The sequence below is a fragment of the Lissotriton helveticus genome, chromosome 5_1 (assembly GCF_964261635.1).
Source record: "Lissotriton helveticus chromosome 5_1, aLisHel1.1, whole genome shotgun sequence".
NCBI classification, from domain to species: Eukaryota; Metazoa; Chordata; class Amphibia; order Caudata; family Salamandridae; genus Lissotriton; species Lissotriton helveticus.
Window position 1 is genome coordinate 1629147317 of NC_136065.1, and position 24946 is coordinate 1629172262.

At 46.8% G+C, this 24946-nt stretch overlaps 1 protein-coding gene across 1 annotated transcript in view; it reads right to left on the reverse strand.

The window, feature by feature from the left end:
• ADCY4 (adenylate cyclase 4) overlaps window positions 1–24946 on the reverse strand; it is a 337742-nt gene that overhangs the window by 32433 nt on the left and 280363 nt on the right. The window contains exons 17-19 of the mRNA XM_078644832.1: window positions 14238–14375; window positions 9735–9818; window positions 2717–2901 (exon numbers count right to left, since the gene is read on the reverse strand). Of these exons, the coding sequence (XP_078500958.1) occupies window positions 2717–2901; window positions 9735–9818; window positions 14238–14375 (407 nt within the window). The remainder of the gene's footprint in view (window positions 1–2716; window positions 2902–9734; window positions 9819–14237; window positions 14376–24946) is intronic.

Sequence of the window (24946 nt, forward strand, 5' to 3'; positions counted from 1 at the left end):
TGGAAGAATGTGTTCAACCAGTACTGGTGTCTCTGGTGCTGGTTTTTTTCTCTTCAGAGGAATTACAAACGACTCTAGGGGCTGTGATGTAATTTTCCTCTTATAGAGCGTGAGTTTTCCTGTGTTGGCGTCGATAAAATGCGCCGACTGGACCTCCAGTAAAGGTTGTCGAGGACCCAAACTACCACTCGAGTGAGTTTGCTTTGACGCCGCAGAGTCCTTGGGCACCGATCGTGGTGCAAAGGCCTTCGGCGCCACCTTAGGCGGTAGAGTGTAGAGGATTGGCATCGAAGTCTTCTTCGGTGGGGCCACCGTCTGTGGCGCTGCATGCTCCGACGCGGACGCCTTGTCCCGTATCCTCTTGAGGGAGTCCGAGACCTGCTTCGTAAAGGAAGCAGATGGTTTCGTCGACCCGACCGATGACCTCGGTCCACCCACGGGGGAAGACCCGAGCGTCGATGACTTCTGTGTGGCCGCCTGATCACCTGCCACGGCCGCAGGCGTCGACGCCGACGGCTTCGGGTCGGCTGCCTTTGCCTTCTGCGTCGGGATTCCAGACTTCGGCTCGGCGCCCTTTGTCGACTTCGTCTCGACGGCCCTTTTGCCTTTCTGCTCGGTAGCCCTGCCCTCCGCGGGCTCGACAGTTTTCTTTGACTTCGATTTGACCACTTTCTCAACACCTGCTCGACAACCCTCTTCGAGCTCGGCTCCTTGACCACTTTTGGCCCCTTCGCCTGGTCGATAGCCTTTTTGGGCCTCGAGGCCTCCGAAGACGACTGCGTCGATGGTGGAGCAGACGTCTTCGGTGTCGATGGCGTGTCGTCCATCTTAGTTTTCGTCGACACCGATGTTTTTAGTTTCGGTTTCGATTTCGTTAATGGCGGCTCCGCAGAGGTGTCCATAGCCGGGCCGGAAGGCGGGGCCGTGGATCGAGGTGTAAGGTCTTGGGTAAGGCCGTGTGGCGATCCCGTGACCTGAGCCATTGTAAGAGTACGAACGGGGCATAGCTCTTCCTCCGAGCTATCTTCCATGGCCCCATATGCTTCTTCGTCGTCCCCTACCTCATCGACGATTTCTTCTAGGTCTTGGCCTTCGACGTCTGCTCGGGAGTCGTGGTCGACCTCCGCCGATGTAGGTGAAATTTGCAGTTGAAGCACTTGCTCTCCTGCCTCGGGGTCTTCGAAGATGTCCACCGGCGCCGGGGCCGTCCGCTGGGCCTCGAGGCGCGCCACGCGCCGGAGCTTGATCGTCTTCTTCGATCTAAATCTCGAACAGGCCATACAGTTGGCCTCCACGTGGTCCGGTGACAGGCACTTGTTGCACACAGGGTGTACGTCGATGTGTGGGTACTTAGAACCGCACACGGGGCAGTGCTTGAACGGACTCCGTTCCATGCCGTCGAAGTCTTGCTGCGTTGACAGGGCCTCGATCGCCGAAGAGTCACCCGACTCCTCAGATATCCGACTCGAAGAGTTGGAATATACACAAGACCGAACGCGAACAATACCGACGGGGTAGAAGAAGGCCTTTTGGCCGTGACAAAGTTTTTATATATCGATTCCGAACAGGAGATGTCGAAATCACATCCGAACCCAATGGCGGAAAAAAACAATCTGGGGATGGAGCCAATGCCCATGCGCACTGTAGTCCAGGGGAGGAGCCACCTATCTCGTGATACTTCGAAGACTCTTCCAGGAAAACAACGTGCAATCATCCGGACCCAACACTAGGCGGCGATCTATGCTATAGATATGAATTTAGCAGCCCACATGCCTCGAACACCATGGCCTCGATTCACAAAGACAAGTATCTGCGCCTGCGCCTACAAAGGGGTGCATAATTACTATCTTAGGAATCCACAAACATTCCCAGTTTTACAGCTGGGATTCTCTGCCAGGCCCAGGTGTCCAGGCAGACTGCTGGCAACGTCATGTGATCTTCTCAGGGCTCCCAATTACCCTGCACAGTTGTGCACTGGGATATACATCCCGATGTTTAATTGCACTTTTTTCATTTCCTTTTTTTCTACATAGGAAATACATACATTTTCCCTTTGGAGAAACCCCTTTCCTAACTCTCCCTCCAAATCTGTAGGAGATGCTCTTTCCTTCCCTCCTTGAAAGGGGCGTTACTCCACCTCTTTGCTGGAGTTAACTTCTGACCATTCCCATGGTGGGAAAGGGTGGGATTGGACTGAGAATAAAATTCACAAGCTCACCTAGTTGCAAGACAAACCACACCCTGTTCTGTCCTCTCCCCACCTTTGCTTGAGGTTTTCTACTGCAGATTTCTCTTGCACTCATTTATTGCTTTCAAAAACCCTTCTGTAAGTTCTTGACAGGTGTAAATAAAGTATACATTTGTGGCCCAAAATAGCTTTGTAAATTGGGCCCCATAAATCAAAGGTATTTGTAGCCAGACTAATCTAAAAAGGGTTAAATGAAGTTACCACGGTTGTTTTGCAACTAGAAAAACATATTTCAGCCCAGTAGGAAACAACTATATATTCTAACTACATGCATCAGCAAATTAACTGGCTAAAGACATATTGTTCAGTATCAATACTCAATCGATTAACATACACAATTATTCTATCAGGCTTATGATACACTATTCCATGATGGTGGAAGTCTTTCTGCCCTAGGCTGTATTATAGTCAGGGTGTGAAACTTCAAGCAGTCATAACCGGAAACTCAGAAAATAGTTAGCCACCTACCATTGTTCCGTGTGGTTGATGTACAGCTGATCAATGTAACATTTGGAGAGAGAGGCGTGAGTGTACAGGAAGATGACGTTGTAGACCACCAGGGCCAGAGTCAGCATGATCAGTTTGAGTTCAAAGTTCATGTGCAGGAAGATGGAGCAAGATAGGAGTCCCAGAATGCAGCAGTACATGTAATACTGCACCACGAAGATGGGAGAAAGGGAGTAAAGAGAGATAAAATGATTTCATGGTTAGCTTCGCGAAATAGACCTTCAAAGACAATAGCTATGACCATACAGTTAACTATGCAACTGTACCCTACCTGGTTATCCAGTCGTGGCTTGTCATGGTTTTATAGAATTTTTTTTGACTGCTGGCAAGGGCATACACTGGTTTCACAGTCACATTTAAGATGCCTCCTAATAGCTGTATGTTATCAAAGGGTTGCTGCTATCAAAGGGTTTGTGCCTTTAACTTGGAATCTTTGCCCCCTATTAGACACCTTCTTTCTGTGGATTCTGCTGCCAGAGGTCCCCGATAGGCATTTAGTAAGACGCCAATGAAGCACATGAGGTTGTTGATTACCAATGAGCGAGACTTTATTGAAGTGCATAATCTGAGTGATTGGCAATGAGTGAGACTATGCATGGAAGATATAAAGCCACCGCTCTATGCGAGTATGGCCGGTAGGGGTACACCAAGAGGAGGATGTACGGGCTTACGAGAGAGGCAGGAGCTTTAGCCTCACAGTGTGAACATCTGGGGGGTAACTGTGAAAACAGTGCTTGCCCTGCAAAGATGCTATCTTGCATTAGATGGGAAAATATGAATAAACTCTCTCAAACATACAGGTCACCATATGCACAATGGCCTCGCCTCTGGCAATGTTGACTCAACCACAGAGGTCACAGGTTGCAGACAGGTAATAAGTACTATGACACTTTAAACCAAGGATTTGAAGATGCTTAGAAGGTAGGAGGCGCTTCTTGTGTAACTAATCAGGACAACTTCCAGCCCGTTAACTCACCCCATACAGTGGATCAAACAAACCTTTTTATAATTTACACAGGGCCATCAAAAGTGATGACCAAATAGCTGTTCATTACGAGGAGCTCAGGTCAGACATGAAACATACGCACTTGGAGTTGGTGGCCAATGTTTTTGGTTTTGGCTGTGCTCTCCCTATTCCCCTGCATGAGACGTTTGAGAATGAGTTAGGACAGTAGGGTTAATCAGCGATTAAATTATTCTACAGCATAAAATTAAAGCAATGACTCTGCTAAGCTGCTATGGAGATATTGGTTTCACTCATATACAAAGGGTGACCAATTTGAGGGGGTAGGGCTACAACTATATTTTTCTGAGCAAGTGGGAGTTTGAAAAAACCCTCAGGTTTTGCTTCCCCCTGAAAATCTGTCCCGATCATGTCCCTCAAATAAGGAAATATAATTCCCTATGAAGACCAAAGATGGCAGAAGGACTAATTGTAACGGGTGAGTCATCTGCCCCCAAGGTACCGCTAATTATACTGATTAGCCCAAAGTAGCTATCGAAAGGAAGGCCCACATCTGGACGTGGGCTGACATTTTTGCTGACTTCACTGGAAGATGTTTTTTTTATCAAAACCCACCAGGGTAACAACAGCTTTAATTTGTATATATTTCAGGCTATTTCACCACTTGCTGAACAGACAGTGGCCTCCTCTTGACTTTTTTACTATTTTTTATTTGGAAAACAGTGAAAGAAGAGCTGTGCAGTCTGCAAGGTGTGCTTTGAATGAGCAATAATAGCCATGTGTTTTCTTCAAACATGTTGCATCCTTATGCTCGGTTATGTGGAGAAGTTATGTGGAGAAGTATGGCTCAATGTGGAGAAGTGTGGCTCAATGGTTAGAGCGGCAGACCCTGATGCAGAGGTCTGGCCCGGGACCAGGGTTCAATTCCTGCCTCGGCAGGTCTTGGGCTCAATTTCCTCGGACCTGATCATTCTCGCCTCGGTGCTTATTCTAATCATGGGTCCCACTCTGCAACTCTGGGCAATAGCTTGCTTAATCTCCACAACAGCGCTGGGATGCCTGGCTTCACCTTGATGGTGCCCAGGAGTGGACATTTCACAGGGAAGCCAGGAAGGGTTCCTAAGTGGTATACGGACAGCGCCGGGACACCTCTGGTGGAGGTAGCTGTGCGCTTTACAAATGTCGGCATTTCATTTCATATGTGTCTGTTTTCAAAGACTGGGAAATAATCGGTTGAAGCTGAACATCAAAAATCCTAAAAACTTACAGACCACTCTGAAGTTTCAAGCAAACATACTCAACCCTGATTCAATGAAGCCAATCTCCAAGAAGGTAAAGCACATCTCAAAATTGCACAGATTCTTCTGGTTAGCTAAGATTTTGTGGTTGGTTTAGAGTGTCTCAGGAACACCTTACTGGATCACATGACAGAACCAGTGATAAGCTGCTATGCTTACTTCTTTTCAGGTTGTAGCAAGGAATTAAATGGGTTTCTGGTCGAGGGTCTCTACAGCAACAAACAAACAAGTAAAGTGGATGCACTGGAGCATACTCATTAACATAGATAATCTGCACATGAGAAAATACTGCTGTCACTCTCTGGTACGACTGGCGGGGTTGTCTAGAGGCGGGGCTGGACTGGGAACCAAAACAGGCCCTGGCAAAGTGCTTGGCCTGCCCTCCCAGGGGGTTGGAGTTGCGGCCGAGCTATTTGCCAGGGCCGGTTTCGGACAATTTTGTTACAGGGGCACATATTGCAGCTACGCTGCAAAAATGGCCCTGTAACAAAAACGCCCCCAGGGGCCCAAAACCAGCTCCCACCCTGGCGGCTCACTGGGGAAATGCCCGATGCCCGCTATGGCCAGCCCGGCCTTGTCTAGAGGGCATCTTGCTCTCCTGGTTAAATTCAAAGGCCTCCCCATTGAAGATGGCAAACTGGTCTCCATCAGTGCCGTCATAACGCATGGGTATGCTAGGGAGTTGCCCGGAGGCCCCACAAGCACAGGGGCCCGATGCAGACCAGAATTTAACACTAATTTTCTGTTAAACATTTTTATTCCTGTGAGTGGTTGTGTAGGCAGGGCCCAGTGCACTGCTTTGCCCAGGGGCCTAAAATGCTGTTAAGACGGCCCTGGTCTTCATGCAGGTAAAGGGAAGAATAGCACGGCCTCTGGCAGAGTGTCATGGTTAGTTGGTACCAAGGGGGAACAGGCATACATCTCCAAACCTTCAGAAAGGCGTTTGTGAGATTCCTCAATTTGTTGGAGTGGACTTACAGATTTTATGCTCAGTCCATTGTAAATCAAACTGAAAACTGCTTAAAATTGGTAGATAGCCAATCAGGCTGCAGCTGGATTGTTCCCTCTCTGGAAGATGAAGACAGGCAGGTGAAACCATTCTGATGGGGAACCCTTATCCAAATTCACACATTGTTATGCCTTCATACATTTTCCTTGCATTCCTTTTTTCAACATTTGTATGTTTCATGTATTTTCCCTATTGCCTATATACTAAGCCATATGTTTTGATGTATTCCTTTTTCCTTTTAAAGGTTCAGCGGCCAACTTAATTGTTGGTGGGGAAGAAACTCAGCCACAATGGCAACTGCATTCCCTCCCCGCCAACACAGTGGTCCGCCTGCTCTATTTATTTGCAGGCGGGCCATAGGGTTGACTACGGCAGTGACTACTCAGTCACCGCTCTGGCCAAACTTTGCTGACAACCTAACGGAGTAAGGTCTGCCACAGAATTGGCTATATGTCCGTCTGCCCAATTAGGATAGGCAGACGTATGGATGTTTACATACTGTCACCGCCAGGCAAACCCTGGTGGTAAGGGATAGTAAAAAACTAAATGCCCCCCTCCGTCCCATTCACCTTGAGAGATGACTTCTAAAGCGAGGGGGGCATTAACTATTTTATTTTCAAAAAGAAAATCCTGCTTTGGGATTTTCTTTTTAAGAAACCAGTTTGATGTAAGGCTCCATCATGTTGACGGAGCTCTGCACCAAACAGCGAAAAGCACTGACAGTAACTGCCATGATGGCGATTAATGACAATGCTTTAGAAATGACTGGCAACTTTGCAGTCATTTCTAAATTCGGCGGACGGCATCTCCGTCCGGGTGATGCTGTAATTCTCTCCGTCGCCCTGGCAGAAAAAACGGGCTTCCCGCCAAAATGTACATTTGCTCCTCAGTTTCAAGTCAGATTGAAATCACATGTACGTAATTATTTCATGTAAAAATATTCATAAGCTGCGACTAATTTTTTTCTGTGTAGTTAATCGTCTAGTTGCATATTCTTAACAGACAAACAAGATATTTTCTCACTCATTTTGATTTTTCCGTTCCAACAGTCCTTTTATTGTATTATTTCTTTCATATATTGCAGGTTGCAGTTTTTACTCTAAACATTTGGCACATAAGTGATCAAATGTAGCCATGTCATTGTATTTTACTAAGAAAACCCACTAGACACCGATTGTATTATGCTCAATTGTGAAAACTGATCAGTTTATTTTACATACATTTACCTAAGATTTTCCCTTTCTGTTTTATTTGTAAGCGCTTGAGAACTGCTGAAAATTGGGGGGTTGTCTAGAGTAGTAGATTGGGAAACTGAACGCACAACAGGAACAAAGTATCCCTAATCCATTCATGTACTGCAGATGTGCCAACATCTGAGATGTGGAATGAGCGTGTCTCCAGGGAAACGTCCACGCTCATCAATGGGTTGGACCTGCCTGAAGCGTAAGAGGCCAGTGATGAGCCTTGTGTGAGACTTCATCGAACTGTTTAAGGGCATTGATGGGAACATAGTGAAGGGTTTGTCCATCCGCTCCACTATCATGTGATTCCCCTGCTTCCTTGCAAACCCCTCCCTGGCCACTGGTTTGCCACCCTGTGGTATACTTCTGTGGTCTCCTTTGGTGGTGGTAGAATCTGCACCCGTATCCGACGATCTGGATGGGGTGGAAGATCCTTTTCCTATCTGGCTCCCACCCTTTGGAACAAACTGCTATTTCATGTTGGAACCCGTCCTGACTACAATAAGCACTAAAAACTGTTCTGTTGTAACTCAGTATCTATTCTGCTGTATTGACTGTGCCCTGAGATACCCCTGTGGGGGTGATTCGTGAGCATTATCAAATTATTTCATTTATTCATTCATCTGTTAGTAGATATCACTTTTGTGAAGCCTAGGGTCGTGAATAAAGGCCGTGAGCTGGCATTTGAGTGAGACACCACTGAAGTATATGGGAGAGTGAGGGGAATCAATGAGATTCCACTGGAAGCTATGAGGCTAGTAATGGGTAATGCATGAAAACCCATCACTGTGCATGGCCTCCGTGAGGGAAAGCGTGGGACCCCTTTGGTTTGTGATGGTGGGAGACAGTGATGCCAGTGCAGAACCCTGCACAGCACTTGCCTGGCAATGAGCTTGAAAGTCTAATTTTGGGATCGTATGCAGCACAGAAAGGACCTTCGGTAAAACAACCATCTCAGAACCGTTATCTTATGGAAAAGAAGCACAGTAACAATTTAAAAAAGCGTATGACTCAAAACGGGCAGGTAGTATGTCAAAATATTGAGGGGTCAACATAGGAAGACCTAAAGATTGAGACCCAAAATACCATGAAGGTAAGTGCTTATAGCAAATATAGATTAACTCTTCTTAGCTCAACGTCTACATACCTTTAAAATAAATATATATTCAAAGTGAAAAAGTGAAGTGAAGTGAAGTATAGTAAACCTGTAATACTCTGTAAATACTTAACTTAGCAATATTTTGGTTCTTGATAGTTCATATTTTGGCCTCTTGACATTTTTTCACTGATATTCTGATGGCATAACAAAAGGGAGCAATAGTTGGGACAGACAACGTAAAGACAGATATTAAGTTGAGAATTTGACAATTATGACGGGTATTAATTAGTAGACACAAAGACCTAGGGCCAGATGTAGGTAGGGTTTTAACGGTCGGTAACGGCCGAATTTGTCCGTTACCGACCGGTAAAAGGATTTTGAGATGTAGGGGGCATATGTGTACAGAATCGGTAAATTTACCGCTCGGTAAATTAACCGATTCTGTAAATTTACCGATCGGTATTTTTACCGATTCTGTAAATTTGATATGTAGGTGGGACTCTTCTGAGTCCCACAAGCGTTACCGAATCGGTATTTTACCATCAAATTCAATTTGATGGTAAAATACCGATTCCGGTGTGCATGCACATGTGTGCATGCACACCTGTGCCATATGACAGGCAGACCTGCCCTTAGGGCAGGTATGCCTGCCACATGGCACCCAAACCTGGTTTGGGGGTGCTAGAGGGTGTCAAAGTGACACCCCCTGCACCCTTGTGAAATTCGGTATTTACCGATTCGGTAAATACCGAATCGGTAATGCCCATTCATTCCTATGGGCTTCAAAGCCCATAGGAATGAATGGGCATTACCGGTCGGTATTTACCGAATCGGTAAATACCGACTTTTACAGATTCGGTAAATCCACATCTGGATTTACCTACATCTCCCTCCTTATATTTTACCGATTCATAAATACCGAATCGGTAAAATTCGGTATTTATGAGTCGGTAAAATATATTTACCTACATCTGGCCCCTAGTGTTTTCTGTCTGCCATGACAGTGTGGAAGTAATATATATTTACATATATGGCTCTCTGCACCACGGAGAATTGAATGCCTCTGGTTCTCCTCAACAAATAGATGCAACACCAAGGTAACACATGCATCAGAGTATGAATGTACACCATGAGCAGGCTGCACACAGCTCAAGGAAGCGAGGGCCAGGGAAGAGGTAGCGGTCCAGAGTCACACCAGCCCAATGTACTTCTTCAGAAACCTTGGATCTTTTCTGGTGGCCATCAAGAGGAGCCCAGTGATAAAAGTTACCAGCTGCTCTCTTGTAGACCCACCAAAACCCAAACTTCAGAGGTCCAGCACATACTGCACCTGAGGCAACAGGAGAGCCGCCCTCCACTTAGACTCACCGGGGTGGCCAGCAGTGACTGCGAGTTCAGGTTGTAGCCTCCAGTGCCATTTTGAGTGGAGCAGGCATCTTCAGGCAGGAAGAACTGTGGCAAAACAGAGAAGGGTTTAAGTTATATGTGGCAGAAGACAGGAGACAAGCAAGCACACATAAGGCACAGTCAGAGGGACAGGCAGTAATACAGACAGAGGCACAGGCAGGATGATACTAACAGAGGGATAAACATACACACAAACTAGCTATGGAAGCAGAGACATAGCTGTAGTGTCCTCAGACTATGTGTGCTAAGACCCTTGCAGTTCTAGGTGGACTCAATAGAGGAAATACATAACTTGCTGGGAGGTGTTAAGGTGTGGTTATTATTGGCTATGATGTAATCAGAGAACAGAATGTGATTGTATGCTGAGAAATAAAGACATAACATCTTGACGTTATAATAATTTTATTGTTCCAATCCTGCTGCATGGCAGCTTTGCGGGCGGGGGGGCTGCTCTGGTGATGGAGGAGCAGGGGGAGGAGTGGTGGGTACTCTGCATTATCGCCTGGGTGGAGAACATGCCCAGGCCCCCATTTCCTGGCTGAGCTCCGAACCACGCTCAGACTAATCACAACGCTGCATTGCAGCGTTGCGATTGGCTATGGGGAGCTTGGGAGCCTGGGTACTTCTTTCTTGCACAAAAGCCAGAAAGAAGACAAAGGAGAGGCAGCAGTGGCCGGCTGGCAGGTAAGTAATTTTCTTCCCTCCCTTCCCACTGCTGCTTCCCGTGAGCAGCTGCCACTATCTCCACAACAAATTACTGACAAAACCCCAGTCACTTTATTTTATATGCGGTCAAAAAGCGTAAATCCTTTCACCAGCAAAACAACGTGAGACATGCGGTACAATACTTATTCCTATTCAAAGTAGATTATGGAAATGCAGCCCCGGTCTGCGCCACTGCGTCCAGTTTATATGCCATTCTAGCAGTCATGTACCCCGGAGCCAGACTCATCTCTGGGTGCCAACAGAAGAGCCCCCACTTAACTCTCTTGTAGAGCTGTGACAGCGATTTACAACTCTTCGTCAGCAAGGATTAGATTGTCTGAATCCTTATGTATTTACAGTAAAAAAAAAAAAAAACGAAAAAAAAAACTTTCCAATCCGACCAACACTTGATATAATTTTCCTTGAACCTGTGTCATCTGAATATGCATATACCCACCCCTCATGTTAATCTCACCCACATCTTGCCCTCCCTACTGCCTCCTTCTTTCCCCCCTTCCTTCACATGACCTATTACCTGCTTTACTCAGGAATGTTGTTTGTATGTGGTTCTCATGCCAGCTATTTTACTTTGTTCTCTGTAAGTTGAAGCTCTGACTTTCATAGTTTAAATGCCCATCATCTTTCGTCCTCCTGTATGGGCCCTGTGTCCAGTAGGGCCAGAAATGTGTAATTCCTCTTGGATCTGCTATCCCTTATTCACCTGTGAACCCCCCCAGCGCGTCTACTTCTCGCAGGATCACTGCCGTCATTGTGCATAAATACCTTTGGGTTAATAGACGCCCACTTCCTAAAACCACCTCGACATTCAGGCCTATTTCTTCAAATAGCCCTGGTGAGAACTTCCTTTCTGGCTACACAAAGCTTCCTCTCCTGGCATATCTTCACCATCCACCCAACTACTCCATCCACCATGGCACACCCCGAATGCGAGGGCAAGCGAGCGGAGGCATAGCTATTGTTTGATCACCCCTCTTTCACATGCTCCCTCACAACAATCCCACTACATCTGTTGGGGACAATTGCACTATTCTCTGTTAATCTTCATGGCACCGTTTATTACTCCGATGCTCTGTTATATATTCCCTTGGCTCCAACAATGGGTCTTCTCAAAAAACGTAGCTCATTTGATTGCCCATTTTATTATCAAATATTCCAACTTTTTGTTTCTGGGTGACTTTAATTTTCATTTGGAGGATTTTAGCTCCCAGGTATGTTTAGCCCTCATTAACTCTCACGGAAAACGACACTTCCATCTCATACGTATGGCTATCTCATTGGCCATATTTTCTCCAACCTGAGAGACAACTCCCCTTTCCCTCCTTTTCCATTGACTTGGAGTGATCGCCTAGCCATACTTTTTACTCTTCTCACTTCATGCCCAAAAACCCTCTGGTCCCAAAAGTTCCACCTTGTTGCCATTGCTAAAATACCTCTGACCAATCTCTCATTGCCCTTCATATACTTCTTTCTACCTGGTCACCCGATATTTCCATCTGTAAATACCGAATTCTTCAATGCATGGGTCTCCAGCTCAGATGGCTCTCAGGAGCAATTGATGCAATGGCCCCTCTAAAATCCACAGTAACTCAGACGCTCATCCTCTGCTACATGGAATATGGTGGTACTAGATACCAGTAAAAGCCACTGTAAATTCTCATAGTGACAATGGAGCCTTTCCAACAGACCTCTCGACAAAAAAAATATATGAATGACGTTAAAAAAAGATATCAGAATCTGACCAGAGAAGCCTGCCCGTGAATTGTTTAGGGTTATTGAAGAGCTTCTTTCCTCCACGGCTTGCAGCTAAGCAATTCATCCCTGTCAAGAATTATATCACGATCTCACATATTTTTTAATCAAGAAAATATTGAATCAAGTTAGCTTCCTACCCCAGCTCCTCCCAGATTTGACACTCCTTATCACACATTCAGCTCATTGCCATGACACAGCCTTTCTTATGGCTTGCAGCTGCCTTTCAGAGAACCTTTTGCTCTCCGGCGTTAGGTCCGCTAAATCAGGCTGCCCCCCTAGATTTGCTCAACTGGTAGCAGAAGTCATCAGCACCGTCCTCATTAATCTTTGCAATCCCCCTGTTAATACCACAGTGGTTATAAATAGCTGGAAAGACCCTCTCCTTAAGTATCTGAAAATCCTTAAGAATTACCATCCCATATCTCTCCTTTTCCCATCCAAGATCCTCGAGAGGGGAATGAACAAACAGCTCTCCTTCCTAGACAGTGGCCACCTTCTGGACTTTTTGCAGTCAGGTTTCCACCCTTACCACAGTACAGACATCACTTTAGTTTCAGTCACAGACAACCTCAGACCTCTGCTAGATCAGGGGAACTCTGTCATTCGGATTTTGCTGGACTGGTCGGCCGCTTTCAATTTCATCTCCCACCCCATATTGACATGCTTTTCTAGATGGGCCCTCAGAAGGCTATCAAAGTTCAACGTCACAAGAATATAATTTGTGTGCCTCCCTCCCTTCCAGGTCTTCTGTCTCCCATCTGACCTACAGGACTCCTCCCTTACCCCCAGTCAGCACTTGCCTCTCTACCATGTTGCATGTTGCCTCATCTGGTCTTTCAGTCTGGATGCCATGTTTTAAGTAGATGACACCCAGATCTCTATTATCAGATGTCTCAATCATCAAGCACCCAGATCTGACTGTAGCAAACTTTTGTTCTTGCACATCTATCATTGCCTGCTGAATAAAGAACTATTGCCTCAAGTTAAATTGTTATAAAACAGAGATTTTATGTCTTGGTCAGCCTTCCATCATAGGTCCTCCTCGTGGTGGTCTTCTAAGCTAGAGGATCCCTGGGCATCAGTTCATTCACTCAAACATCTGGATATCATTTTTGACTAAAATCTAGCTTTTGTCCTCCAGATTAACCAAGTTGCCAGGTCATCCTTCATCCTTCTCCGGTTGCTAAGGAAGATTGTCACTCTTCTTCCTCTACCTTCCCATAAAGCCATTGTCCACTCCATTGTAAGCTCATGCCTTGATACACCAATGCTCCCTATCTTGGTCTTCCAAACTGCCTTGCACAGCATCTCCAGATCATTCAGAACTGCTGCAGCTTGACTTGTTCTCAACTTGTCTTCATTTACTTCAACCTCTTCTCATCTTAACAATCTTCACTGCCTGCCTATTTTATGCCACACTGAATAAAAGCACTCTGCCTGGTTCACAGAGCTTTCTACAGCACAGGTTTCCTCTATTGCAGGAAAAAAGTCCAGCCCTATCTGACTACCCACAGCCTTTGCTCCTCTTCGGCTAAACTTATTGCAGTCACCCTTCTTTTAAGAGATCCTACCTGGGTGGCAGCTCTTTCTCTTATTTGGCTGTTAAGCTTTGGAATTCTCTCCCGCTTTCTCTCAAATCCTTACTTGATCATCTCTCTTTCTGCAAACAATTGGAAATGTTTCTCTTTCTTCAGTCTTACTTCAGGTTGTGAGGTCTGCTGGAGCGGCTTTCCCTTCCAGTTGCACCGGGATGCCCTCTGGGGCTTTTGTCGCACTCAACAAATTTCCATCAAATAACATAGTGCAGATACTTTTGAGTGCAGTGCACTAGTGAGCATGTAAACATATAATAAAATCTATAACAACAACACTATTATGATGGCAATGACTTCAGTTCTGAACAAGTTTTGCATGCCTGGAGAGAAATGTGCTGTTACAAGGGGACAGCCTGAGCTCTGAGTGGTCTGAGGCATGGTCAATACTCACAAAGTTGAAGAGCGCCATCGTCAGCACCGTGAGGATGGTGAGCTCTCCCAACGGGACGCGCAGCCAAGGGCGGGTGGACAGAGCTGAGGAGATGGAGGGGATCCAGTGCAGAAACTTCGGGCCCTTCCGGATGCACCTCTGCGAGGAAAAAGACAGAGACGTGAGAGAAGGATCAGAAATAAGAGATGCAAGAAATCAGTGTAAGAAAGAATGAAAGCGATGGACAGTGAACATCTTAGAAGGAGAGAGAAAAAGGCAAAATGCAAACAGAGCCGTGAGGCAAATGGGATTGGACACAGAGAAGCAAAGGAGAAAGATACACAGAGGAAAAAGATAAGATACAGTATGAGTGTTGGGAGAAGGGGGTTTAGAAGGAGAGATATTAAAGAGAGACATGAAGCAGTCAGAAGAGGGAGTCAGAAGGGATGTAGGCGAGAAAAGTGAAGTGGCAGGAAAAATAGAGTGGTCTCCCAGACAGATGGCCAGTGGAAGAGGAAACAAACTACGAGGGGATTAGAGAGAGTGGAGAGAAGGCGTTAGAGTGAGGAACGTGAATGGTTATAGTATTAAAATGTGATAAAGAAGGAAAATTCTGCTCAATGCTCAACGTTCCGCTGGAGAATCAAATTGTTAAACTGGAGAGGCAGGATGGATCCAAATGGTGCTGGAGAGGTGCAGTGTGGATCTCGTATGGCTGGAGAGATGCAGTGTAGATCCAGTGGAACTGGAGAGGTGCAGGGTGGATCCAATGGTGCTGGAGAGGTGCAGTGTGGATCTCGTATGGCTGGAGAGATGCAGTGTGTATCCAGTGGAACTGGAGAGGTGCAGGGTGGATCCCAGTGGTGCTGGAGAGGTGCAGTGTGGGTGTCAGTGAGACTAAAGAGATGCAGCATGAGCAGTGAAGCAGGGCTTTAAGAGGCACGGATTTCTCCGGGTATAGACATGCTAGTAATTAAAAACGGACATTGAAGCAGGTTCTTTTCGGGCCATATTTTCATGTCCTTATTTTTTCTGGCAAAAATAGTGATCCAATTACTGAACAATTAATGTAAAACATGTTAAAGTAATCCATGTCAGCGGTTTAGCTTGTGTTTATATTTTATGCTTTACTTAATCTTGTGTTCTCTGAGGGCCAGATGTAGGTAGGCATTTACCGGTCGGTAACGGCCGAATTCGGCCGTTACCGACCGGTAAATGCAATTTGAGATGTAGGGCCCTGTATTTTACAGACTCGGTAAATTTACCGATAGGTAAATTTACCGATTATGTAAAATACCGAGTCGGTATTTTTACGGAATAGGGAAAATTGATATGTAGGTGGGACTCTTCTGAGTCCCACAAGCATTAAAAAATCGGTATTTTACCATCAAATACTATTTGATGGTAAAATACCGATTCTGGTGTGCTTGCACATGTGTGCATGCACACCTATGCCATATGACAGGCAGACCTGCCCTTAGGGCAGGTATGCCTGCCACATGGCACCTGAGCCTCTTTTGGGGGTGCCAGAGGGTGTCAAAGTGACACCCCCTGCACCCTTGTGTCAATCGGTATTTACCGATGCGGTAAATACCGACCGGTAAATGCCCAATCATTCCTATGGGCTTCAAAGCCCATAGGAATGCATGGGCATTTACCGGTCGGTATTTACCGCATCGGTAAATACCGATTGTTTCCGAATCGGTAAATGCACATCTGTATTTACCTACATCTCGGTACTTTTATTTTACCACTTCTTAAATACCGAGTCGGTATGATGCGGTATTTAAGAGGTGGTAAAATAAAATGTACCTACATCTGGCCCTAAGAGTGTTAGTTATTTCCAGGATGTTGTGTTTCTGTATTTCTTTGGTGTAGCATATTGCTCTAACATAGCGCATGCCTACAGGTGTATATACTGGGCCACAATTGAGAGTTCTAAAGCTGAGGCTGAAAGCGGTCCGAGTTTATCACAGTGTCTGTAAGTGGGTCAGATAACCCTTCAGAATACATGCTCTTCTAATCTTCAGCATCTTTGCAGAAGGCACAGAGCAATGGTCATGTAATCCTGCTGCAGCTGTGATTCTGTGCAAATGTGTATGGAGGAGGTACACGGTTGTCAATATATTGACAAGCACATGCCTTCACATCTGTTGCGAAACCCGGTTGACGTGGAAGAGATACAGAAGGATATAAAGGAGTACTTTCAACTTAACAGTTCCCCCGAGATCTCTTTGCACACTCTGTGGGATGGGTTCAAAGCAACGATCTGGGGTATGATAACATCCATTGCCATTGCCATTGCCAGATGGAGGGAAGCGAAACTGGGAGAATCTAAATTCATTACAGAGATTAAACTGTTAGAGAGTACGAACAAAGAAGCCCCCACCCGCCGTACTAAAAGGCAACTAGCAGTGCTGCATGGCCAGTTGCGTGTCCATCCCACGGGAAAGGCAGAGCGGGCCTTGCTGTCTCTGCGGCAGAAATACTATGACGGGGGACAAAGTGTGCAGACTTCTGGCTGGTAAATTGTGGCAGCATCAGGCAAATGCACACATTGCCAAGATTTAGACAGGTGATGCCACGTGGGCAACAGCAGAAAAAGATAAAGCGGTTCCGTGATTATTACCAGAGGCTGTATTTCTGGGAAGACCTTTCTCACACGAGACTCCACTCCTTCCTAGCTGCTTGTGAATGGGGACCCCTGTCTGCACACCACGCATCCTTCCTGGATAGGCCCATTACCATGGAGGAATTAGGTGCAGCCGTCAAGAATCTCCCCCAAGGGAAAGCACCAGGGCCGGATGGGCTGCCTGTACATTTTTACCACGTCTTTCTCCCGCAGCTGCAGGAACACCTCCTGCAAGTGTATAATTCCTTCACGGGAGACAAGGGCCTCACCCCCACCATGGCCATGGCAGAGGTCACCCTTATCCTTAAGGTGGGTAAGGATCCAGCGCTGTGTTCTTCTTATTGCCCAATAGCTTTGCTCAACTCTGATGGCAAGATCTTCACTAAAATATTGGCATTGTGTCTCAAGCCACACCAGCCAAGCCTCATTGACCGTGACCAGGTGGGGTTTATCTGTCACCGGCAGGGCGGGGACAATGTCTGTCGCATAGCGCACCTTGTTGAATATTCCTACATGCCTCCTCTCGCTTGACATGGAGAAGGCATTCCACCGGGTCGACTGGTCCTATCTCCGCGCCGCGTTGAATAAAATAGGCCTGGGACGGGAGTACATCTCGGAGATCATGCGGTCGTATGTGGCCCCCACAGCCTGTTTCTGACTCAATGGTCGTGCCACAAGGCCAATATCATTACATCGGGGCATGGGGCAGGGGTGCCCACTTTCGCCCCTCCTCTTTGCGTTAGCGGTAGAGCCCTTGGCTATACGGGTGAGGGAGCTAGGGGGCAAAATTCATAAGATTAACCTCTTTGCGGATAACCTCCTGCTCACGCTGACCCAGCCTCAAGTGTCGCTCCCATGCGTGGTCAAAAATCTGCAGTCCTTTGAAGATGTCTCCAACTTCAAGATCAACCTCTCTAAATCATTTGCCTTCAGCATCAATGTCCCGGCCCCTGAGGCCAGAATGCTGCAGGGGCTGACCCACTTCCAATGGACGGAGACGTTCATCATGTACTTGGGGCTTCAACTTACCCCCACACTCGGTCGCGTATAAACTGGGCGATACTGTGCCGTTCATTACTGGCTGACCATCAGAGATGGAAACCCCTCCATATTTCATGGCTGGGACGCATCAACATTATTAAGATGAACATTCTACTGAGGGTCCTTTATCTGTTTCAGACACTGCCAACCTCGATCCCACAGGCGAATATTCAGCGTTTCCAGAGAGAATTGCGTGCTTTTGTGTGGAACGGGAGGCGACCGCGGGTAACGCATTCGCTTCTGATGCGTCCGTGGGAAAGAGGAGGTCTGGCATGCCCAAACCTACAGGAGTACTAGTGGGCAGCGCATCTGAGGTACATCTCTGAGTGGGTTGAGCGGGAGAGTGAGAAGCATTGGTTCCACATAGCCCGTGCAGTGGTGTGCTGCCACTGTGGGACCTTGCTTGGCTACCTAAGCATGCCTGACCCCGAAGTGCATATGTCGCGGCGCCAACCAAAATAGCGGTCAAAAAGGGACTGACCACGTTTCTGTCCCCAAACACTCCTATCATGCTCAACCTGGATTTACGCCCGGGCTTGTCAAAGCAGCTGTTTGGTGGATGGAGCGACGGGAGTGTTGTACGATTTGCGACTTATTTACAGAGGGTGCCATCAAGTCCTTTGATGACTGCCGGCCAGAATTTACGTTGCCCCACACGGCACGCCATCAATACATGCAACTGCGACTCTGGCTCTATGCTCCTGATTTCCATGCTGCGGCGACGCTCCCTTTTACTTTGCTCGAAAAACTGGTGCGGGCCTTTGAGGGCACTAGAGGTCTTCTCACTAAGACCTATCAGGTGATACAACACTTGACTCCGATGCGCACACATCGCTACCAGACCGCGTGGCAAGACGTGACCCCGGGAGGACTCTCCCAAGCAACGGGAAAAACTATGGCAAGATATCCCCAAAACATATCGCAGCCTTGCCTCTGGTGAAACCGCATACAAATTGATGCTTCAATGGTACTAAGCACCCTCCCGGCTTGCCATCATATACTGCACAGTATCCAACCTCTGTTGGTGATGTGGGAAGGAGGAAGGCACTCTGTACCACATATGGTGGTCATGTCATGTGATACCTACTTTCTGGAAGGAGGTCCTAGGACACATTAAGGCCGTTGTGGGATACCCGATTTCATCGGTGGTCCTGGTTATACGCCCCTCTACCCTAGCGGCAATGACTGGGGTGGATTGGGCCCTTATAAGCCATTTACTATTAACAACGTGGCAGCTCATAGCATGCACATGGAAACAAACCACGCCCCCCTCCATAGCTCAGTGGTTTGTCCGAGTGTGGCTTATACTTGCTATAGAGAGACTGTCTCATAACATAGCGAACACTGAAAAGACATTCCAACACATTTGGCAGCCATCAATATCCTATTTAATGCGAATAGAGTTCACTTGCTTTAGCCCTCCGAAGCAGGGGGCCCTGAAACTCTTCCCAAGTGATTGAAAGGCATCTATGCTCTGCCCCGGTGGGGGTCCCGGGCACCATGATTATTGACTGACCCCTCCTCCCACCCTTGGAACTCGCGAGACGTTTCACACCACATGCCACGCCACGACATGTACAGTTGCTGTTCCTTTATTGTTACTGTTCTCTTTCCTTTTCTAAGGCCACCCTGGCCTTGTTTTCATCCACGCACACGGACACATAGGTCATTGGTCACAACGAGGCAACAAGGACTACATGAGTCATCTAGAGACCGACAACCCTGCTGGGGAACGACCGCACCCCTTGCTCCCATACGCTAGCTGTATCCCTCTCGGGCCACGGGTCGTTGAACTAGCAAGCTCCTGATTACACTATATTGTCTTATGCTTCACATGACCTGTAGGCCTCCCTACAACTTGATCAGTTTCTTGTGCAATGTTTAACTTGACGCAGCTGGCCCTAAGTGGTTGTAGGCAGCTTGCTGTTTACTTATGCACTGGTAATACTGCTGTCCTTGTTGTCCCCTACGCTGCCGGCCCGACCAGGGTTGTAGGCACCATGCGTGTTTAACAGTGATGGCCTTCAATAAAGGTTTTCGAAAATCAAAAAAAAAAAAAAAAATATATATATATATATATTGACGAGGCAAAAGTAAAAGAATATGCATGGCTTACAGGTGAGGGCTTGCCTGCGTGTTTGCAGGGCGGAGAAGAGAAGGTGTTGTATAGCTCCTATATATCCTTATATCGTGTTAAGTTAGCATAGGTACATTTCAGATTTAAACGCCATTTTTCCTTTCTTGCAACTTCTGCACACGACCCTTACTTGTTGACTTAGCTTTCAACCTAGTGGTTTGCCGTGGTGTATGTGAGAATAATATGTTATTGCTCTGATATCAGTCTTGTTTAATAAACCATGTCTGCACGGAGAGTTCTGAAGTTTCAGGAGCAACACGATATGGAATTGTTATGAGGTCTGATCTCCACGCCTTCATAGTCATAACACAAGTGCAGCCTTTGCCAACTTGGGCTTGAGGCGGGATTGATATTGCTTTGCACGAGAATTGTTAACACACTTGATGCGGTGCACATGCAGAGAGAGCTGGTGTATGCTGATGTGATTCCTTCATGCTAGGACACTAAGGTATGGGCCCGCCCTAAAACAACCCAAAGAGACCTTCTTAGCTAATAATATAATATATGTGTTAGGGAGGGTGAGATATAAGTGTTGTTAACTCTTATTCATTACAGCATGTTAACATGCTGTCACCATTCGCTTTTTTATGTCTTAGTAACTATGCTGATAATTTTGCTACTGATAATAAGTATACTTGTATTATCAAAGATACTGCGCCTGAGAAGACGGCATTAGTAAATAAACATTTCAAATGCACATGTGTCTTCTTTACTCCATGTTCTGGTTTGTAATGATAATATAACGAAAGAGTGTTCATGAGTCCCACGTACCCTGAGGTACTGTAAGTTCATGTTCTGGTTTGTCTAAACATTGGGTGTTTGATATGTCCAATGAGACACTGTAGCTAGCTCGGTAAGGGGTGAGTTGGTTGCTAAGGTAAGTTTTGGGACATCCTAATTTGCCGAGGTTCCACTCCTCTGTGCACAGTTCTGTGTGAGTACAGAAACCCTGCAACATGGCGCCCAACGGTTTCGGTGGTCTTATATCATGACACTCGAGTAGTTTATCGTTCATGCCTTAACCCCTTCACGTCCGTTTCCGGAAAACGGGGTGTTGGTGAAACCTACCTATTTTTTGAAATAGGTCTTTATTCAAGCTTGATTCTTACTTAAACGGTTTCTTTGAATTACTACCCAGTTGTGCTACAAAGTATTCTTTGTGTTTTCTTGTTTCCGATTCTGTGATGGCGGCTGCGGTGGCTATTGCACAGCATAGTCGCGTAGCGGTACGCAACCATCTTCAGACGTACCAGGTCCCAGTAGATGGGATGGCTGTGATTTTCGTGGTTAGTGCAGATCCGGCGTTTCCTTACGAGTTGTTTTACTCTTGGGTTACGTTTCCGGCTGTGGACGCTAATTCTGGTTTGTACCACTCCTACACCGCCTCGGATGTCCCGGCTGAATATACGCCATACAGGGCATTGGAAATACCTATTGATCATTGGCAGCATCGAGTTTGGTTTGATGGCGCCCTCCCCCACTCTTTGTCCCGTGCGAGGTTAGGTCCACTCTCGATTCCAGGTACGAATTGGCCTGCATTGGGTGGCTTTACCCCGCACCCGAATCACGGGGCTTGTACCCTGGCAGAAATTTGCAGGCTACATGTAGTTTCCATTTCCGTGATTCGTGCTTTAGTGCAATACATTGGTCGACATCTTCCTGGTGGTCCCCAGGGGGGTGCGGCCGCTCCCATGGAACGAGGCGGAATGCGTCTCAATCCAGTGATGGTAAATTCGGTTTTTGGTGCGCGTCCTGTTGACAACGATGACTTCCCATTCTGGCTAGCGGAGAAGTTTGATCAACTGGAGGCGGTTTTTCCGAATTCTACTCCTGCTGATAAACATAGAATGTTGACGATTACTCTACCGAAGGATATTACTCCTGAACTTGCTGACTGTGACAGCTGGGGGAAAACATTTGCGGCAGTTTATACAAGGTGCTTTGGCACCCCGTCTATGACTGCCCTGCCTGAAATCGTTAGACGTGTTCAGAATGATCACGGTCCAGAGGCAGCGGTTGAATTGGGTATGCGCCTGTGTGGTTCTTTTGAGATTGTAAGTGATCTCATTCTCTCCAATGTAAAAGGAGATGCAGTTAACTTTCAGGTGTCGAATGCTTTGGCTGCTCTGCCCGATGCCGACAAACCCCGCCAGTTAGCAAAGATTGTGGTGGCCGCTTATAAAACGATTGGCCGCACAAGTAGAGGTCTGAAATATTTTCCAGTGAAGGATAAAAAACAACCACAGGGACAATCTGCAGTGACAGATGCCCAGCCCAAGTCCAAGAAATCGAATTGGCCTAAAAAACAGACACAGGGGAAGCAGACAGTGCAGACTCAGGGTACTTTTCCTGCAATACAAGCTCCTGCGCCATCCGAAAAAGTTTATGATTTGCGCGACCGCGCGATGATTAAATCACCTGATCGTTTTCAGGGTTCTGATCAACGCTCTCCTCGTTCCTTTCAGGACACATCGGCCACGAAGACCGGTGGAGGAGGAGGGGGTGGACGTGGACGTGGTGGCCAACAAGGACGTGGTCAGTCCCGCCAGACGGACGACGCAGTGAAGCAGGAGGATTCTACGCCTAGGCGTCCGCAGTTTGCGAAAAAGAAAGTCGCAGCCTTAACAGCGCATCGATATGCCACAGATAGTGAGAACGCGGCTTCGGAATCTGACGTGGGCTCTGACCTTGCTGGACAGCGCGGCGGAGATAACCATAGTCAGAGAGGCGCTGCGTCCACTACTGAGGGTGACAGCGACTGATGTCTACGTTGTGATAGAAACAGCGGATACGAGACTTGCTCCCCCTGAAAGACTATATGAAATTGTCCTGTTAATTGAAGGTGACATACAGCGTACCGTTAAAGGTGTATTTTGGGAGAATCTGTCTTCTACATATGATATTTTGCTTTCGGAGGCTGACTGGCCCCCACCTTTTGTGCTCGCGGCGCCGCGAGGGGAGGAGGTGATCCTACCCAGTTTCGCGAACACTGTCTCGACAGAGCATGCGCAGCATTTTGCAGAAGAGTGGGCTCGGGCTCTCGCGCCGGCTCTGTACCGTAACCAATGTGGTTGGGATAAATTGTCGCCTTGCCACGAAATTCCGTTGCGGTCTCAGCCGCAGCCTCAACCTCAATATCCCATTCGGCGTGAAGCAAAATCTTCCGTCGCGGAAATCCTTGAACAATTGGAATATCAGGGAGTTATTGAAACGTGTGTGTCACCGATGAATAATCCCCTTTTTACTGTGAATAAACCTGACGGATCATATCGTTTGGTTTTGGATTACCGGCATTTAAACTCGCATTGCCGTAACTGTGCAGTACAGAATACCCACGGCTCTGCCCTAGTGGATAGTCTCGTGCGTAAGCGTTTCAAGACAACGCTTGACATATCCAATGGTTTTTATGCCCACAGATTGGACAGCTTTAGCTCCCAATGGACCAGTTTTACAAGCGCTGGAGTCCAAAAGCAATTCCGGCGTCTTCCAATGGGCTACAAGAATAGTCCTGGTATATTTACCGCTCGAATTGTCTCTATTCTGGAGGCACTAGACCCTGATGCTTTTTCGTATGTGGATGACATATATCTCACAGACGACGATATTTGGGAGCATCTGTGTCGTGTAAATTCTCTTGTTTGCAACTTCGCAGACATGGGTTACAAATTCAACTTTGCAAAATCGCACATTGCTGAACACACAGTGTTGTTTTTGGGCTATGAGCTCAACAATGAAGGTAGAGGTTTGGCTCCTCACTTCTTAGAGAAGTGCGCACAATTGCGCGCACCAACGACACTGAAAAAATTACAGTCTTTACTGGGCTTTTTGAATTTCGGCAGAACTTACATTCCGGAATATGCCCAGCGTATCAAGCCTTTGTATGCTTTGATACAACCAACTTTCTCAAAATCATGCTGGCTGCCTGAGCATTCAGCCATTTTGCAATCCTTGCAGGCTGATCTGCTCGCTTCTAAATATTTACTGACTCGTGATAACCACACCAACCTGGTCATAAGAATAATTCCTGGGACGGTGGGTTTCACGTACCTCACTTTTAATGAAGGTGACACGGTACCTATTGCTTACAAGTCACACTTGTACACTTCGGCTGAGATGCGGTTTCCCACAGTGGAAAAGGTTTTAACTGCTGTACAGATGGCAATTCTAAAAGAACGTGCTCTGTCACAGGGGAAGCGCATGCTAGTGGTAACACCCTGTCCTCATTTAGAGGCAGTCACGAAAGCCAGTGTACCAAATTCAAAGGCTTTGCACCCTCGGTGGATTCAGTGGGCTGCGTCATTGTCATCCGCAGATGTCATGTTTATTTTTGACGCTTCCTTACGGTCGCAGGAGTACTTGCAGTATGAATTCGTTCATCCTGCTCCTCTGGCGATGCGACCTTTGGAAGACTTCCATTGCATCATTTACACTGATGGGTCGGCGCAGGTTGCGCATGGCTCTAAACATGCCTACGTTTCCGCATGCGCCATTGTGGTCGGTGCTATGTTGAATGATGAGTTCATTTCCAGGGAGGTACACACGTTGCCCCTGGGCGATTGCACCGCACAATTGGCAGAGCTTCGTGCTCTCTTACTAGCTTTGGAGTACGCAGATCCAAGTGTTACTACTCTAATTGTAAGTGATTCTTACTACTGTGTCCAGTCTTACAATGAAAACTTGTTCTTTTGGATTCAAAATGATTTTCATGATTCCAAGGGTAGCACAATAAAACATAAAATGATCTGGGTTCGAGTGGCAGAGCTTAAGGCTATGTTGCCACTCGTTTATGTGATTCATACTCTCGGTCATCAGCGCGTGGGAGTACACGCTGTTGGCAACTCGCTTGCTGATGAAGCGGCGAAATCAGCAGTATCTACATACTTAGTTGCAGCAGTTACTAGGTCTAAAACCAAGATTGAT